Source organism: Ammodytes marinus, assembly GCF_949987685.1.
Source record: "Ammodytes marinus genome assembly, chromosome: 2".
NCBI lineage: Eukaryota > Metazoa > Chordata > Actinopteri > Uranoscopiformes > Ammodytidae > Ammodytes > Ammodytes marinus.
Window position 1 is genome coordinate 2,651,893 of NC_137231.1, and position 17,960 is coordinate 2,669,852.

The 17,960-nt window shown below is 41.5% G+C and overlaps 1 protein-coding gene across 1 annotated transcript in view; it reads left to right on the forward strand.

Annotated features, from left to right (window-relative positions):
* LOC307266524 (tight junction protein 2-like) overlaps nt 1–16,161 on the forward strand; it is an 81,813-nt gene extending 65,652 nt beyond the window's left edge. The window contains exons 13-23 of the mRNA XM_080048563.1: nt 538–757; nt 1,171–1,355; nt 3,714–3,809; nt 4,058–4,137; nt 6,192–6,402; nt 6,507–6,607; nt 7,645–7,863; nt 11,672–11,779; nt 12,816–13,286; nt 14,295–14,380; nt 15,587–16,161. Of these exons, the coding sequence (XP_079904689.1) occupies nt 538–757; nt 1,171–1,355; nt 3,714–3,809; nt 4,058–4,137; nt 6,192–6,402; nt 6,507–6,607; nt 7,645–7,863; nt 11,672–11,779; nt 12,816–13,286; nt 14,295–14,380; nt 15,587–15,704 (1,895 nt within the window). The 3' untranslated portion in view covers nt 15,705–16,161. The remainder of the gene's footprint in view (nt 1–537; nt 758–1,170; nt 1,356–3,713; nt 3,810–4,057; nt 4,138–6,191; nt 6,403–6,506; nt 6,608–7,644; nt 7,864–11,671; nt 11,780–12,815; nt 13,287–14,294; nt 14,381–15,586) is intronic.
* The last annotated feature ends 1,799 nt before the right edge of the window (nt 16,162–17,960 follow it).

Genomic DNA, 17,960 nt, shown 5'->3' on the forward strand with positions numbered 1-17,960 from the left:
AATTTTTGGTTCAGCCAACCATGATCCAGATGGACACATTGCACCCATACAGATCTGCCCTAAGAACACAGTGAGAGAGAGAGAGAGAGAGAGAGAGAGAGAGAGAGAGAGAGCAATACACAATGTGTTGTATAATGAGCACCATCGGCTCATTCAGTTTGTGATGGAAAGGGCTTTGGTCTTTTTATAGAAATAAAAAATCTATTTAGGAAGCAGAACTCCTAATACAATGAAGCAGAGCACTGGCCTGGTATGAATGTGTGTGTGACCCTTCACTGCCCCATCACTGTTGAGAGAACATTTAAGGTTATCCGGGCGAGTTGGAAGGTCCTTCACTTTAAAACACTAGTTGTTAAGACTAGGTCAGGGTCCATCTTTCTCTCACTGGTTTTAATATTTCCTTTGCTTGTCTTTATCTCTCCCTCCTGTCTGTCTGTCTGTCTGTCTGTCTGTCTGTCTGTCTGTCTGTCTGTCTGTCTGTCTGTCTGTATGTATGTCTGTCTGTCTGTCTGTCTGTCTGTCTGTCTGTCTGTCTAGTCTATAACGACATCTTGGTGTCGGGGCGTGGAGACTCCTTCTTCATCCGTACCCACTTCCAGTATGAGAAGGAGACTCCTCAGTGCCTGGCCTTCAGCCGTGGGGACATCTTCAAAGTGGTGGACACACTCTACGATGGCAAGCTGGGAAACTGGCTGGCCATCCGCGTAGGCAAGGACAAGCAGCTGCTGGAGAAGGGCATCATCCCCAACAAGAGCAGGTAGCCTTCCAAATGTTCTTCCTCCCTAGAGGTGGAGGTCTCCAAATGGTTAACCGTACTATCATCACCTCCATGGGCCAGACCAGATTCCGTACCCATATTATTGAAGATGATTTGTGTGATTCCTCTGTGAGTCATTCTTCCGTAAATACTTAACAATAGTGGTATAATCATTTACTGTTAGATGCTAAAACAAGCATTAACTAGGCATTAAGTGATCCAGGGATCACGTTTCCCTGTGAGAACAGTTTGTTTATTAAATTATTAGAATATACCTTAATGTTTAACTTCTCTGACAGACCCAAAGTTACATAGAGCACCTTTAATACACAGGCTTTTTATTACCTTTTTAATGCATAAAACATGGATGTGAATTTGGGATGATTGAGTGACAGGTGTATTTGCCTTTCCAGAGCAGAGCAGATGGCCAGTGTGCAGAGCTCTCATAAGGCTGCTGCGGGGGACAGGGCAGACTTCTGGAGGCTGAGAGGTCAACGCTCTCTCAAGAGGAAAGACCTGAGGAAGAGCAGAGACAACCTGAGCATCCACACCCTGGCCACGCGCTTCCCAGCATATGAACGAGTGGTGCTCCGAGAAGGTGTGTGTGTGTGTGTGTGTGTGGAACGCTGCTTCCGATTGATCCTTCTCTACACCTGTGTTTGAAATAATAGGTAGAAGAGCTTTTAGGGGTATGAATAATATCAGTTTTGACTGTACCTTTAACTAACAAGAAGTCTTGTATGTGCGCGTTTGTGTGTATTGGTGTTGGTGTCCCAGAGGTCTGGGGCCAGTTTCCCGAAGCCTTCTTAGAGCCTTCTTAACGCTACATCATTCGTAACCCCTACGTAGAGTTCCTACTTAACATTTCGTCTGTTTCCCGAAACGTTCTTTGCTACGAATCTCTTTCGTACGTCATACGTTGGTAAGGTTGGTCTGGAGCGCCCTCAGAGCCTTCTTAGCTCTACCGTAGGGATGTTTCAGCTCTCACTTGTGTCATTTAACTAATAAATCTGACTGTATTTCATATCAAACGGACACAGCGATGACTGTATTTAATAACAAACTGTTCAAAACGATACAACTGTATAGTGTATATCACGTACATTTATTTATTTAAAGTAGGCTATTTGATATTTTAGCAGAATACCATTCACTCTCATTCACAAAGTGTTCAAACTATATGAACAAGTACTTTTTAGTCATCTAACTGACATTAACTGAATGGATGCGATGTCCGTCAATATGAAAATACTTTATACTTGATAGCCTGCAGTCGGATCGTTTTTATCAGTTTGATATTTAATACAGTCATCGCTGTGTCCCTTTGATATGAAATACAGTCAGATTTATAAGTTTAATGACACAAGTGAAAGTCCCTGTGATCGCTGTGGCATCGCCAGAGATACAGACCCCCACATTTCCTTCCGTAAGCACCATGCGTAAAACGGACACGAGTCACATCCCTGTTTCGCATGGAACTGCCACACATTCATGAAGAAAATAATTGCCGAAAACAATCTTAATTTTAATCTCCTCCTCTGTTTCTATATTTTCTATATCTTTTTTTAAATCAGTATAGGCTATGGTAGTATGTTGGACCATGGTTAACACTAGAACCTCCGCACTGTGTTCCACACGGCTCGTCCGGCTCAGCTGACAGCAGCCGGGCAGCGTGCGTCGGATCCTCCACCTCAAAACATGTAAACATGTGAAAAAATGTATTAATAATCAATTAAAGCTTACCTTAAAATAAGTGTGCCATCTTAATGTTTATTGTATGTTGGATTTTAGCTCATTTGGACGCTGTTTTGGCCTCTGTTTTTATTGATAGGCCACTGGCAATATTATATCTACAGTTTCCTTACTGACTTAGATTATAAAACAAGAGGTCCAAAACACCGATGATGATTAAAGATCTCCTATTTTACTACTTTTCTGGTCTTAATTTCTTGTTAAAAACTGCTATAGAGCAACCTGACACGAATCACGTCACAAAAAACCATGTAGATTTTCGATACACTCTTCCTCTTACCCTAGCGCGCACTGCAGACTCTCTCTACACTTGGCTTTGTGCTTCTCCGCCCCCTCCCCTGCCCCCCCCCCCCCTCTCCTGCAAACCCCACTCCGTTGTGATTGGTTACCTTCCTTCTGGAACACTTTCACCAGCGCGCGGGGAGTTTTGAGAGCAGGAAGGTGGGGGCATGGCTGGAGCTTGCCTGAGCAGCAGGTTGCAGCATTATCATACATGGAAACATCCGCATTTCGTGACGACAAGAATATCAGGAAATTCTGAACCGATTTGAACACGTGATTTCTCGACCGGCTGCCCTAGTGTTTAGCGCTCTGCACAGCCACCCCAGACGGTCAGCAGGGAATACGTCTAAATGCATGTACGTCATTATTTGATACGCTAGTATGGTAAAACATGACTATAAATCATTATAACAACGTTTATAGGTCATAAAAGTCAAAAAGTATCATAGGTCCGCTTTAAACAAACTAATGTATGACTTTATATTACACTAGAAATGCACGGGTAGATTTGAATAAGCAGCATATAAAGAGAACGCTGGCCCTTCTAATGTTAAATAAATGTTTCGGCCTGGAAGGATTTCTAGCAATCTTTTATCCGCAAAGACTGCAATACGTTTTATAATATAGCCTAGTGCTGTCATGCAGCTGCGCATGAAATGAGCAGGAAATGGAAAATCGAACTCTGAGCAATCGATTTCAGCAGTGTACGAACGACGTATGGAGTGTTTCTCCTAAGAGACCGTTCGGGAACCATGACTACAGAGGTAAACAACTTTGGTAAGTCATAACGTAGGAGTCTTCGTAGCTCGCTAAGAGAGGACGTTATCGGGAAACCGGGCCCTGGACTGGCCATACTATGTGAATACAGTCCATGTGTTAACCTGTGAGCGTGGTTCTGAGCAGTGTGTTGTTGTTGTTGCAGCTGGGTTCCGTCGTCCTCTGGTGCTGTTTGGCCCCATCGCTGACGCTGCTAATGACAGGCTGGCCTCTGAGATGCCCGAGCTCTTTGTCATTGCCAGTGAGTCTCTCTGAAAGCCTGCTTTTGTGTGTGTGTTTGTGTGTGTGTGTGTCTGTGTCTGTGTGTTTGTGTGTCTGTGTCTGTGTGTTTGTGTGTCTGTGTCGGTGTCTGTGTGTGTGTGTGTGTGTGTGTGTGTGTGTGTGTGTGTGTGTGTGTGTGTGTGTGTGTGTAAGTCCTCCTTGAATCCCAATCATATTGCCTCTTTCTAAATGTTCCTTCCACTCCTTCCTTGTGTGTTCCTCTGTTAGAGACAGAGCCTAAAGACGCCGGCTCAGAGAAGTCCTCAGGAGTGGTTCGCCTCAACACCATCCGACAGATCATTGAGCAGGTACCCACTGGCATTAACACACACACACACACACACACACACACACACACACACACACACACACACACACACACACACAAATATCAAATGCAATGGCCGGGGAAAATAAGAAAAGCATTAGAGTTTGACTGAACAGTTGTGAGTTAGCAGTATACATAAACAGCAGCGGCCAAGCATGCAGTCCTGAGCGGGCCCTTCTTCAGCATCTCCCACACTGTCTGAGGTCTGTCTGATAAGGGCTCCTAGATCAAGGGTAGGCTGTGGGACCGAGCACAGAGACATTCATGAGATCAGCTTATAAGAAAAGATTGTATTTAAGGTAGAACTGACTACACCCATTGAGAAGGAAATCATTAAAAGCACAACAGACTGTTAGGCCAGGGACACACCTGGCCTAACACACACACACACACATCTACCTCTGGAGCGTCTGTCTGTTACTGCTCCCTCTCTCACGCTGTTTTCGGCCACACATGCAACGTCTCAGCTGCTGCTGCAGTGCTGCTTCTAAAAGCTTTAGTTTACTAATATTGAGTTTCAACACAAATTCGTGTGTGTCATTGCCTTTTTTTCTCTCTTTTTTTTCCACATTTTCTCTTGTGGGAAGTTTTATTTTGGAAGAGACAAACCGGGAAATTGTGAAACTACAGTGAATGCTGCTGGTATGACTCTCAACGGAGTATTTCTCTATCAGTTAAAGGTTCAGTAAGTGGGATGGTCAGTTTAGCTAACTTCCTGTCAGTGACAGCAGTTAGCAGTCCCCTCCCTCGTCCCCACGTCATCACATTAATGCACTGCGGCCTTCAGGCAGCGAGTTATCTAGCATCATCTCAGATCCATAAGTGTGATAAAACATGATAAAAACCATCAAAACAGACATTGGGAAGGATTTTTACCTGCTCCGCAATTGTAGGGGCATACTTATTCACCCATCTGTCGCTCTGCACGTGCACCGGCAGTGAGACGGGTACCAGTTTGTAGTGTTCTGTCTTCTGATTGGTTAACAGAAGTGGGATCCCCGAAAAGTTGATTTGCCGATGACATGCAAAGCGGGTGACTGAGAGATCCAACTGGTGTCAGCAGGGCGTCAGAGGTCTGATGGGTGGAGCTGTAGTGTGTTACCACGGTCGCCAAAAAAAAAGTCAGACGCAGGATGTGTGTCTTAAGTTAAGTAGGATTATATTTTGGTCATTTGGATCATTTCAAATTTGAGGGTGTGTTTCAATTAGGTGTTCCTTCTTGAATGGTTTTCCATCCAAAAGTTCCACTTTCAAATTTTGGATTCTTTTTAAAGTCAGATAATGTAACCTTTGATGAAAAGCAGCTGCTGTGACGTAAAACAACCATTACAGGATAATAGTAATTGATCAAATGATTTAGTGTAATTGTAGTCCAAGTAATGAAGAACCGGACTGTGGTAATTAAACCTACATAGCAATTCATAGCAATATCTCTCTCTCTCTCTCTTTCTCTTTCTCTATCCATCTATCTATCTATCTATCTATCTATCTATCTATCTATCTATCTATCTATCTATCTATCTATCTATCTATCTATCTATCTATCTATCTATCTATCTATCTATCTATCTATCTATCTATCTATCTATCTATCTATCTATCTATCTATCTATCTATCTATCTATCTATCTATCTATCTATCTATCTATCTATCTATCTATCTATCTATCTATCTATCTATCTATCTATCTATCTATCTATCTATCTATCTATCTATCTATCTGTCTGTCTGTCTGTCTGTCTGTCTGTCTGTTTGTTAGGGACAATGCATATTGATGAACAGCTGTAACAATAAAATTTTAGCAAAAGTGCTAATTTACATCCGTTATCCCTAGGCAGGCAGAGAAATACAAGTTACAAATAGAATACATACAAATACAAAGGCACAAATAACACAATACAATAAAAGAGTTTAAAGGTGGTCACAGACTTGCTTTTCTTTTATCTACTGTTTGAGGTGTTTTTTGAAGGTTGCATAAGTTTGTGAGTCTCTCCTTGTGAGTACCTCGTGTCCCTGTTCCTCCCACCCAACAGGAGAAGCACGCCCTGCTGGATGTGACGCCCAAGGCAGTGGACACCCTGAACTACACCCAGTGGTACCCCATCGTCATCTTCTTCAACCCAGACAGCAAGCATGGCATCAAGGCCATGAGACAGAGGATCTGCCCCAACTCCAACCGCAGCGCCCGCAAACTCTACGAACAGGCTGTCAAGCTAAAGAAGACCTGCTCTCACCTATTCACTGGTATACGAGCAACAGACAAGCAGATTTTTCAGTCAAGTGTAATCGGCCAGTGTTTGCCTTTTATTTAAGTGTGTGTGCTGAGTGTGGATGTTTTTCTCATCCAGCCACCATTGATCTGAACTCAGCCAATGACGCGTGGTACGGCAGCGTCAAAGACTCCATCAGAGAGCAGCAGATGCAGGCTGTGTGGGTTTCTGATGGCAAGGTATACACTCACACACAAGACATATGTTATTTTGTATTATATCTTGTACAGCACTTTGGTCAACTGATGTTGTTTTTAAATGTGCTATAGAAATCATTTTGACTTTGACACACACATACAAAAAGTCAACTGAATCTAAATCAAATGCCTCGTTTCCACTGAGCAGCTTATTTAGGTTTTGCACGGTTTGGCAGGGCACGGTTACCCTAGATCTGGCTTTTAAGTCCACTGCCGAAAGCAGTGAAAATGTCATAACAATTAACAGATTTTCTCTGAACACAAAACTCTTCATTCTTGCAGAGGAGATAACTTATTTTATATACAGTGGCTTGCAAAAAGTATTCATACCGCTCAAACTTTTCCATATTTTGTCACGTTACCACCACACACGTAAATGAATTTTATTGGGATTGTATGTGATAGACCAACACAAAGTTGCGCATAATTGTGAAGTGGAATAAAAATTAAACATGGTTTTCAATTGTCTTTATAAAAAAAAATTAAAAAAAGTTTGGCGTGCAAAAGTTTTCAGCCCCCCTGAGTCAATACTTTGTAGAACCACCTATCGCTGCATTTGCAGCTGCAAGTCGTTTGGGGAATGTCTCTACCAGCTTTGTACATCTACAGACTGACATTTTTGCCCATTCTTCTTTGCAAAATAGCTCAACCAAAAGGTGACAGAAATAGGTACGGTTTGCTTATTATGGTACCCTTTCCATCTTTTGACAGTGGAAACGCAAATAAAAGTGGAACACCGAACCACACCACTCAGTGGAAACAAGGCTACAGTTATTTGTTATTGAGTCTCAATAGTTGTGTAGTGGATTGACTGCCCTGCTTTCTTCCTGTCACCTTTCATAGCAGTGTGTGCTCTGAGCATGCTCACACAGTGTGTCTTCCTATACTTCCTTACCAGTAGTGCTCTACAGCTCGGCTCTGTTTGTCTTCTCTTCTTCTTTCTCTTGTTTTTGTGTTATCCGTCTGTCTGTCCATCCTTCCTGCCTGTACACCCAAGATCCACAATGTGTCTCTTCTAGTTGGAGGGAGTAGAGAGTGATGTGAAGTGCCAGGATGTGGAGCGCCTGTCCTTCCTGTCTGCCATGTCAGCTGACTACCTGAGCATGGACAGTCGTCTGGCCTCAGACCTGGACGACACGGCGGACGAGGGCGGCGCCTACACCGACAACGAGCCCGACGTGGAGGTCATGCACATCTCAGCCATCAGCCGCTCCTCTGAACCTGTGTCAGCTGAGGAGGTCAGGTTCAACACACTCACACGCACACTCACACGCACACGCACACACACACACACACACACACGCACACTCACACTCACACTCACACGTACAATCACACTCACGCTCACACGCACTCTCACAATCACCCTCACACTCACACTCGCACTCGCACTCTCACACACACACACACACACTCGCCCTCACACTCACTCACACACCCACTCGCACGCACACTCACACTCACTCACACACACTCTCGCCCTCACACTCACACACACACACACACACACACACACACACTCGCCCTCACATTCACACTCACAGCATTACTGTGATCAGCTGAGCTGCGCCAGCCTGCGTTCAGTAGATGGATTGTTTAAATGCACCAAATTGTACTGGAAGGACTATCCACTACAACGTTTCACTGCCAACTACTGACCTGGCATGCATACCACAGTGATGTAGTTCCCTTTTGTGGATATGTGTGCATGTGTAGCACATTCAAGAACTGTCAACTATACACGGACGCTTTTAAAGACGCAAAGGAAAAACTTTTCTGTTCTGAGCAAATCTGTAGTCGTGTAAATGTAGCCTAAAGCTTCCATGCAGCTAGTGTTGAGTGTGCTGTAGGGATCCATTAGTTCTAGAGTTCAGGGAGTGACCTCTATGCTGCTCACTGTGTGCTGCAGCAGCAACCTCTGAGAACAGAAAAGACCATACATGCATGTTTCTTGCAAGTGTATTTTTGGAGAGTTCGCCGTTGTTCTCTGTCTGTTTACATAACATGATTCAGACCTAGCCGCTAGCTTGTAATGATTTAAATTCTGCTAGTTACTGTTTGAGTGAATGGTTTTTACTTTCCGTTCCACCACTGCCTGTACTAGCCATTTCTAAGCCCCGCGGCAGAGTTAGGGTAGGAAGGTTTTTCAATAAGATTATTTATTTATATTCGTTTCAGGACAATGCACATTAATGAACATGTACAGCTGTACACGTAAAAATGCCAGATTGTAGTCCGGGGGCTAATTTCCATCTGTAGTCCATTAGGCAGGTTGATGTTACAATACAAATGACAAAGATATACAATAGAAACATTTGATATATACAAATACTGAGAAACAGAAAGAAAAGTAAAACAGGATAATTCATTAGTAGGATTAGTAGGTTAGACAAATACACAACTAATAAGGTCCAGCATACATTTAGAGGTGGTTGCACCTTTGGTTAGTTCTTAGCCACACCTTTACTTTGCTCAGTATCAGTTAGTTTCCTTATCTTCCTTTTTTGGAAATGCGTTACCACAGACTAGTACAGACCAGTATGTGTACAGACAAGACAAATGAATCACATAGATTCAACGTACATAACAAAACATGTACATAATACATACACATCACCTTTACTAAAGTTGTAGTCAGCGGTTCTAGAGAATGTTTGTTGTCAAACTCACTTTTTGTACCTGTCCTTACTGTGTGTGTGCTGAAAAAAATCGAGTGTTAATAAACAGCCTGGGCTCTGTAAACTGGCATGTAAACAAAGAGACTCTAGTAGCTTTCAGCAATGCTATTGATATACAGTAGGCTAAGAGTTGGTGCTATGTAAAAACAGGTGTTTTATGGTTGTAAATAGTACTGCAACAAGTCTTCCAATAAAGCGGTCAATATTTAAAGAGGTGTTGATGCCATACGTATCAAAGTCAAAGTATTGCCAAGGGTCAGTGTGAAGCCCACTGAGGCAAATGTCCATTTGTGATTTTGGGCTATACAAATAAAACTGATTTGATTTGACTTAGCCTTCAAATGGGTCTTGGATCTGTGTGGTAAGATGGTTAGTTAGTAATGTACAAAACGTCCCTTAGCAGATTTGGGGCGGCTGTGGCGAAGTGGTTAGGGCGGTCTTCCACTCAACTACAGGGTTTGTGGTTCGATCCCCCGTCTCCCCGCTACACGTCGAAGTGTCTCTGGGCAAAGAGACACTGAACCCCAAATTGCTCCCTATAGTTAGCCAGCTATATAGTGTATGAATGTGTATGTGTATGGTAACGTGGGAATGGGAACAGGTCTCCCTTGAAAAAGAGTCTCCGTGCTCAATGGGATTAACCTGTATAAATAAAGGTTAAAAAAAAAAATTCTAAAGACCGGTACCTTCATTATGTTTATTTGCAAATCTTGGACAACCTGCATGTTTCACCATGAAACAGGAAGCTGTAGAACATATTGACCTGACATGATCGATAAAAATTAAGATGAGTACATCCCATTTTATATACTATCTATGTTACATCCACAGGCCACTATTGAATCAGTCATAGCACCACCTACTGGCAACATTAAGTAGATTGACAAAACAACATTCTATTTACATTACATTTACGTTCTGTGTTCTACACTTGATATACATGATTTATAATTAGTCCTTGTCATAGCGCTACATTGTGGACACAGGACGTTATATTTTTAACTCCTTTATGCAATGTCCAAGATTCGTAAAAATGTTTACATGTCAAAAGCAGCTCAGTTGTTCATCTTTTTACCTAACGCACTGTCTCTGCAAAATACTATAGGGTTCTATGTTTCTGTTGAGAGACATGCTGTGTGTCTACTGGACACACCCTTAAGTTCTCCCAAGTTGTTCTCGCTTTATTCTGAGCACGTGGATGCCATCTGTAGTTCCAACAGGGGATTGCCACTCCAAGCAGTCCATGACAGGAGACTATAGTTATCCATTGCTTCGTGTACAGGATTGTGTCCAGGTGACACAATCGTTAGTCACAGTCTTTGTCTACATTATATTGTATTTACTCCTATAATGAATGAGAGGAGTCATTCAAATTCTTGAGTTGTCCTGTATGCAAACATAATAGAAAAGAAATACCATCAAACACATTTCTGGATGTGGATATATAAGTTACCAAAACAAATGAATATGATTTAATATATACTGTATACAGTATATATATACTATATACTGTATACAGTATATATACTGTATACAGTATATATACTGTATACAGTATATATACTGTATACAGTATATATACTGTATACTATATATACTGTATACAGTATATATACTGTATACTGTATATATACTGTATACAGTATATATACTGTATACAGTATATATACAGTATACAGTATATATACTGTATACTATATATACTGTATACAGTATATATACTGTATACTGTATATATACTGTATACAGTATATATACTGTATACAGTATATATACTGTATACTGTATATATACTGTATACAGTATATATACAGTATACAGTATATATACTGTATACTATATATACTGTATACAGTATATATACTGTATACTGTATATATACTGTATACAGTATATATACTGTATACAGTATATATACTGTATACTGTATATATACTGTATACAGTATATATACTGTATACTGTATATATACTGTATACTGTATATATACTGTATACTGTATATATAGTATACAGTATATATACTGTATACTGTATATATACTGTATACAGTATATATAGCAGAACAGGAAATTAGAATGTGTCATTATCTAAAGAAAAGCATTTGGTATAAAACGGTGGATCACAATAGAAGTGAATTGAATTGTAATCCAAACGGTTTCATACCATAATGCTTGTAGATCTGTGTGAGATCACACTGATTCCACATCAACCAAAGTCAGTCATTATTAAAGTCAATCTTTGAAGCTTTTGCCTGAGATACCAAAGTGTCATGCTCCTGCTTACTGACTTGACCTGTTCTGTATACTGTGTGTGTCTGTCTGTCTGTCTGTCTGTGTCTGTGTCTGTGCCTGTGCCTGTGTGTGTAGATCTTGCGCCGGTATAGTCCAGACATCAGGAGTCGCATGAGGAAAATGAGCAGCCGGGAAGTCCTCAACAGGTCCAGCCCTCCACATGGGCTCTTACCAGACAACAAGGTGAACCACACAGGATATCTGTAAACTGAAACGTTATAAAAGAACTGTTATGGTGTCCTTAAGGCCAGACGCTGCAGGTGAATATGATAACAATTTGAACTTATAGATATGCCATATTGCCAGTTCATGACTTAAATTAAAATATATATATACACTTACCAGCCACTTTATTAGGTACACCTTGCTAGTGCCAGGTTTACCCTCCTTTGGCCTTCAGAACTGCCTTAATACTTTGTGGCATACTTTCAACAAGGTGTTGGAAACATTCCTCAAAGGAGTGGCACCCATCTGCTTCAAAGTTGGATGTGTTGTGCGTTCAGAGATGGTATTCTGCATACCCTGGTTGTAACGAGTGGTTATTTGAGTTACTGTTGCCTTTCTATCATATCGAACCAGTCTGCCCATCCTCCACTGACCTCTGACTTCAACAAGGTATTTTCGTCCACACAACTGCCGCTCCCTGGATATTTTTTCTTTTTCGGACCATTCTCTGTAAACCCTAGAGATGCTTCTGCCTGAAAGTTCCAGGCTGGTTTGAGTATTACAGAAACTGCTGATCTCAGTTTCTGTAATACTCAAACCAGCCTATTTTTTTTAAATATGCAAATGTATTCATAATTAGTAAGAATATAGTTCCAAATGTACATAATTATTGAAACATTTTGGAAAAACCTGTAATAGAAAAAAACATTCATGATTATATTATAAGTTAAACACTTTCCCTCATCACCTTAAAGCCTAGAAGCTTAGTGTTCAGCCTCTTTTCCACCGAGCGCTGAGGCAAAAGGGTGAAGCTACACACTGCAGTCTGTTCATTGGTTTCTCTTCATTGAATCAATCTGCAGACTGCACTGTGTCCCGCTGCTATGATGTCACCATAGCAATGTAGTGGCTATCGATTGTCTGCGATGGAAAAGCAAGCCAGATATAACATAAGAAGCGAGGCATTACGTGGTTTTGTTTTAGGCTTTTAAACAGAGAACTGTATTATCTCTGCACTGAGTGTATGTCCTGACGCTTCTCCCTCCTTCCTCAGGTGAAACTCTCTCTGAGGGACAATCCGCTCCTTGTATCAGGCTCCACCAACCCACACAGTCACCACCGCCACAACCACACTGCAGCCCCCAGCTCCAGCAGGAGTTATGACTCTCCCTCCAGCAGCAGCCCAGCCAGCAGCAACAACGAGCCCCCTGCAGCCATCCCCCGCCCACTGGCCTGCCCCGGTCCTCCTCCTCCTCCTCCACCACCGCCTCAACACTTCAGCCCCTGTGGTAAACTGCTGAGCCTGGGAGCGACACAACCCTACACTGCTCCTCAGGCCGGCAGCATGGCAAAGGCAGCAGCTCACCCGGCAGCATGTAGACAGCTGGAGCAGGCAGCACACGACAGCCCTGCAGAGGACCCGTCCATGAGGTCCTTCATGGGGAAGATCAAGGCCTTTGAGAAGATGGATCACTTTGCGCGGGCACACAGATTGTTGGAAGTGCAGGAGGCTCACAATGCCAGGGTGGGCATATAAGCTTAAAGATCCCATTGGTCCTATGCAATACAATGAGGGCTATTCCATGCAATGGAAGCCAGGGACTTTGATCTGTTGTGTAAGGTTTTACAGATTGGTCAGATGATGTATGCCTCTTTGCATGGGGCAATCACCAAAGCCAGCATTAAAGTTGTAGTCAGTGATTCTGGAGAACGCTTGTGGTCAAATCACTTTTTGTCAAAATCAGTGGATATCTGCTCATGAACCGCTACCTGTCTGTACTATGTCTGCACTGAAAAAAATAATCGTCTGGGCTCTGTAAACGTTCATGTTGCTAGCTACGACTTCCTTTGTTTAATTACCAGTTTACTAGGTTGTGTATAAATACTGGATTTCATATCAGCACACACACAAAGTATGGACATGTAGAGGGTCATGAGGAGATATTCACAGAAGTGAATTTGTCAACAAGCGTTCTCCAGAATCTCTGACTCAACCTTTAATTTCAAGGTGTTTTAGAACAATGAGCATACAGCACCTCAGATCCAGAAGGGGTGGTTGAAATGAATACAAATCAGAGTAGCTTGATTTCAATCTCATTTTCAACAGTTACAGTGGCATGATGAAATTGGCTCATCAAAGCGTGCAGATCAAGAGAGTATTGTTGTCCATGATGTGCAAAGAGAAAATGAATAAATATATATGACATCAAATGGATGGACAATGTCTGGAGCACACTGTTAAATAAATTCACCTTTACTAAGGTCTGACAGATTATTAAAGATTCAATTTAAATAGCTCTCCACTACAAAGCCCCCCAAAGGTTCAATCTCATAGCGCTAACTTTGCTAACACAAAGTTGTTTCTGCTCGTTAAAAATCCCCTCTCAGTATGTGCCCTTCAGTTTATTTTCATTGCTTGCTTTATTTCTGGAATAATGTGTAGTTAACTTCATTGTTTTAACTGTAGTGCAGAAAGTATTGTGGAGTAAGGAGTTTGGATATCAGACTTTAATCAACTAATCTTTGTTTCCAGTTGGAAATAGCTCAGAAGCATCCAGACATATATGCAGTACCGCTGAAGACAGCCAAGCTGGACCACAGTCGCCCACAGCCTATCGGGTAGGCTCACTACTGCCGTACGACTGTTTCCCAGCTCCGCTGTGAGTGTGTTTGTCACCGTGTTTGTGTGTTTGCAGTGTTCCATAACCTCTCAGTTTACAGTTAACACTGATAGTGCACACAGTGTCGACCTCGTGGCGGTGCTAGACAAGAGTCAGGGGTCAGTGAAGGCATTAAGATACATCATGTGAGAACCATGAAGGACAGTTTGTGCTGATCCATCTATCAGATTGAATAATTCAAAACATTTGACACACAGGAAAAGGCATTACAAAGTCAAGACTTTAAAAATCTTTAGCAAATTCTATCCATAAGTGTTTACATTTACACAATTTCATAGTAATCGATACTTGTTAAGATGCTTCTGTCTGGACCCAAGTGATGGACCGACCAACTTTGCTCAATTGTCAATCAGCTAGTACAAAGTGTTGCCAAAGCTAGTGAAGCGCACTCTAGGCTACAAAGTGTCACAGCCAACTACTGGCCTGGCATGTGTACTACAGCGATTTAGGTTCCGTTCGCAGATCTGTGTGCATGTTCAAAATGCTGTCTACAACGTGAAGGTTTTCAAAAACTTAAAGGTCCCATATTATGCTAAATGCACTTTTTAAATGTGTTCCAACATATCCATGCGTCCACGGTGTGCCTAGAGACTGCCAAAATATCAAAAAAAATAACAATCTCTCCTTTTCTCACTCTCCCCTTTTCTGAAACCCCCACCCCTCCCCCCCAAAACACTCCAGTCAGAATTATCCCCTTTTCTGACCTCACAAACCGTAAAGCCAGAAGCTTCCACTGTGCAGCCCACACCCCTATTTCTTATTGGTCCACGGCCCTGACAGACAGAGGGCGAGGCGTATCTGGCTTCGCTTCCGGACAGGGGGCGGGGGGAGCTCAAAGATTGTATATTTACGAGGGGACCTGCAACTCTTTTTTAAAAAATAGGCCATTGTGAGATTAGCTGAACATCAGCATAGTACAATAAATTATCTGAAAGTTTTTTTCAGCAAACAATTAAAGAAAAACGTATTAGGGACCACTAAGACCATATAATATGGTGTATAATAGAACCGAAAAGTGTATAATATGGGAGCTTTAAAGGAAAAGCTTTTTTCTGTTTTCAGCGAGACTGTTGTTGTGTAAACGTGGCGTAGAGTTTACGTGGGGCAGGACTCAGAGCAGCTTGTATTGTGTGTGTTTGTCCAGGTCCAGCTACCGTCCTGAGGCCCAGCCTGACGGAGGCTCCTTCTACCCCAGTGAAGAGGAGGCAGTGCCGGGATACTACACCGCCAACTCTTACCAGTACCAGGACACTGAACTGTAGCCTCTGTGCCAGCCCTCTACATGTACCAATGTACTGCAGTCTATTTAGACACTTACCATTCCACCATGTCCTTCACAAATAAGCTGCTGACTTAAAACTGACTCTTTGCTTCTTCAATATTGAGGGAAAAAACGTTATTTCTTTTTTTTTTTCTTTTTTGCTTTAAGGAATTTATAGCAATATGTACTATCCATTTGGGTAGCAACACACTGTCTTCACTTTACTTTTTATGTTATATATTTGATTGTTTATTTTCTTGCGTACCACTTTTAATGGTCAAAACTGAGTGACTAGGAACCACTTGTTTTTCTTGTCTATGCAAGACTTCAGTTTGTGCACAGTGTAACTGAAATCTATTGCCACGAGTTCTGCCCTCAAAAAACCTCAACAAACATAAGATGCGCTTTATTATCACATCTAACCCCTTATTTTAATACTTCTATTATTGCCAGCTATGATCAACAAAGGTAACATATATAAATATATATATATATATATATATATATATATATATATATATATATATATATATATAAATTTTATTACATACAGTGTGTATATCTAAAGTCAAGTGTTTCTACTCTGTCTTTGCATTCCTTGGTATATGACAATGCCTATGTATACATACAGTATATCTATCTACATGTATATATCCATCCATCTATCCATATGTATATTCTACCCTGGAATTTGTTACAATTTTTTGAAGTGCCTTTTCCTTTCTAGTCAGTCCCATGAGGTTTGGGTTGTCTTTCCTCCGTCCCTCAGCCACCCAGCCGTACTAAACTCTCTGCTGCTGTCCAGCTTTAAGGGAAACCAGGGAACCAGTGACACCAAAACCTTAATAAACCTTAACCCTACATACAACAGTACAGTACACACACCCTGCAGCCAGTCCTGTCTGCCATGTGTAAGACAGTGCAAACCATTGTGTCTGATCAATGAGTATGTAGCCTATTCTAAATCAGTTGTGTTAAAGGCCTGGTCAATCCAGCAGCATTTCAATGGAATACATTTAATTGAATTGCAATTGGCATAAGTGGACTAGCTCATTGTGACGAAGAAGTTAATCTGTAGAAAATATTTTATGTCCAGTTGGATTTTGGCAAACTAGTCCACTAAGCAATAGTGAAGTGTCATCACAGTGCTTAACTTTGAAGGTAGAGAGAGAGAGACACAGAGAGAAGAGAGCACTGTCTCAGCTGTATCAGCGGGGTTGGGCTTTTAAATAACCTCCTCTGTCATAGTAGGCTAGGAACTGCTCCGCTAAAGAGATGAGGATTTTAGACATATGAGATAAAAATCAATGGTACATCTCAGTGGAGCTATGCTAAGTGACTAGCACCAGCTTCTTTCTAGCATGTTGACAGCTTGTGGGGCAGTAGGAGATATTGTTGTTCTAGCACCACATTTGGACACATGGCTGTCTAACCACTCGCTCGCCAGCTCTCCTTACAGCCATGAATTAGCTCGCCAGCTATTTTTCCAATTAGTGCTGGGGGTCGTCCCTACGTCACCAAGATATATAGGCTATATACATATCAACTATTTCACTAGAACATCACATTCATTTTATAGTGCCACTACCTGGTGTTATAGGGGTCTTTAGATTTTTTCCTTATTTTTGACCATGTTTAGTGCTCAGTATGCTATGCTGTTTTTGCACTGTACCTCCCAGCAAGAAATGATTTGACAGTCTTAACTGTGAGGCCATTGGAGTGATGTATGTCGCCAATTGGAATGTCCGGTCTAATAGGTTCCTGCAGGTGACACTCTCTTCTGTCTGTTTAGCCATTATGGCTATCACTGCCTATGCTAACAACATGAGTGATTGGTGATTATATTTTTCTTATTGTCAACAAATTCAATGTTCAGATTCAAACCAACACTGAGTTACTCATTTGCATTTTTTGTATAACCAAAGCCTTATATATAACTTAGTCCTCTGTGCCATAGAGCTCCATTGTTATCCATAGACTGCTGTCGAAAAATACTCACTAAAACACAATGTGTATTAGGTCACTGCTGAAAATGGTTCCTAAACAACTGCACTCCTTAATGTTATTTGATAAAAACCAGAAATGTCCAGCTGTTTCAAGAAGTTACTGAACATTTTTTTTTAAGTGAAACTATGTGTAATCTTTTTATCAATATGTATGTCTTCAGTGAAAACTTTTAAGTATTGCTTACGGGCTCACACATTGTTGGTTTTGGTCTTTTTTTGTGAAGTTTATTGGCAATAAGAAGAATATAGAA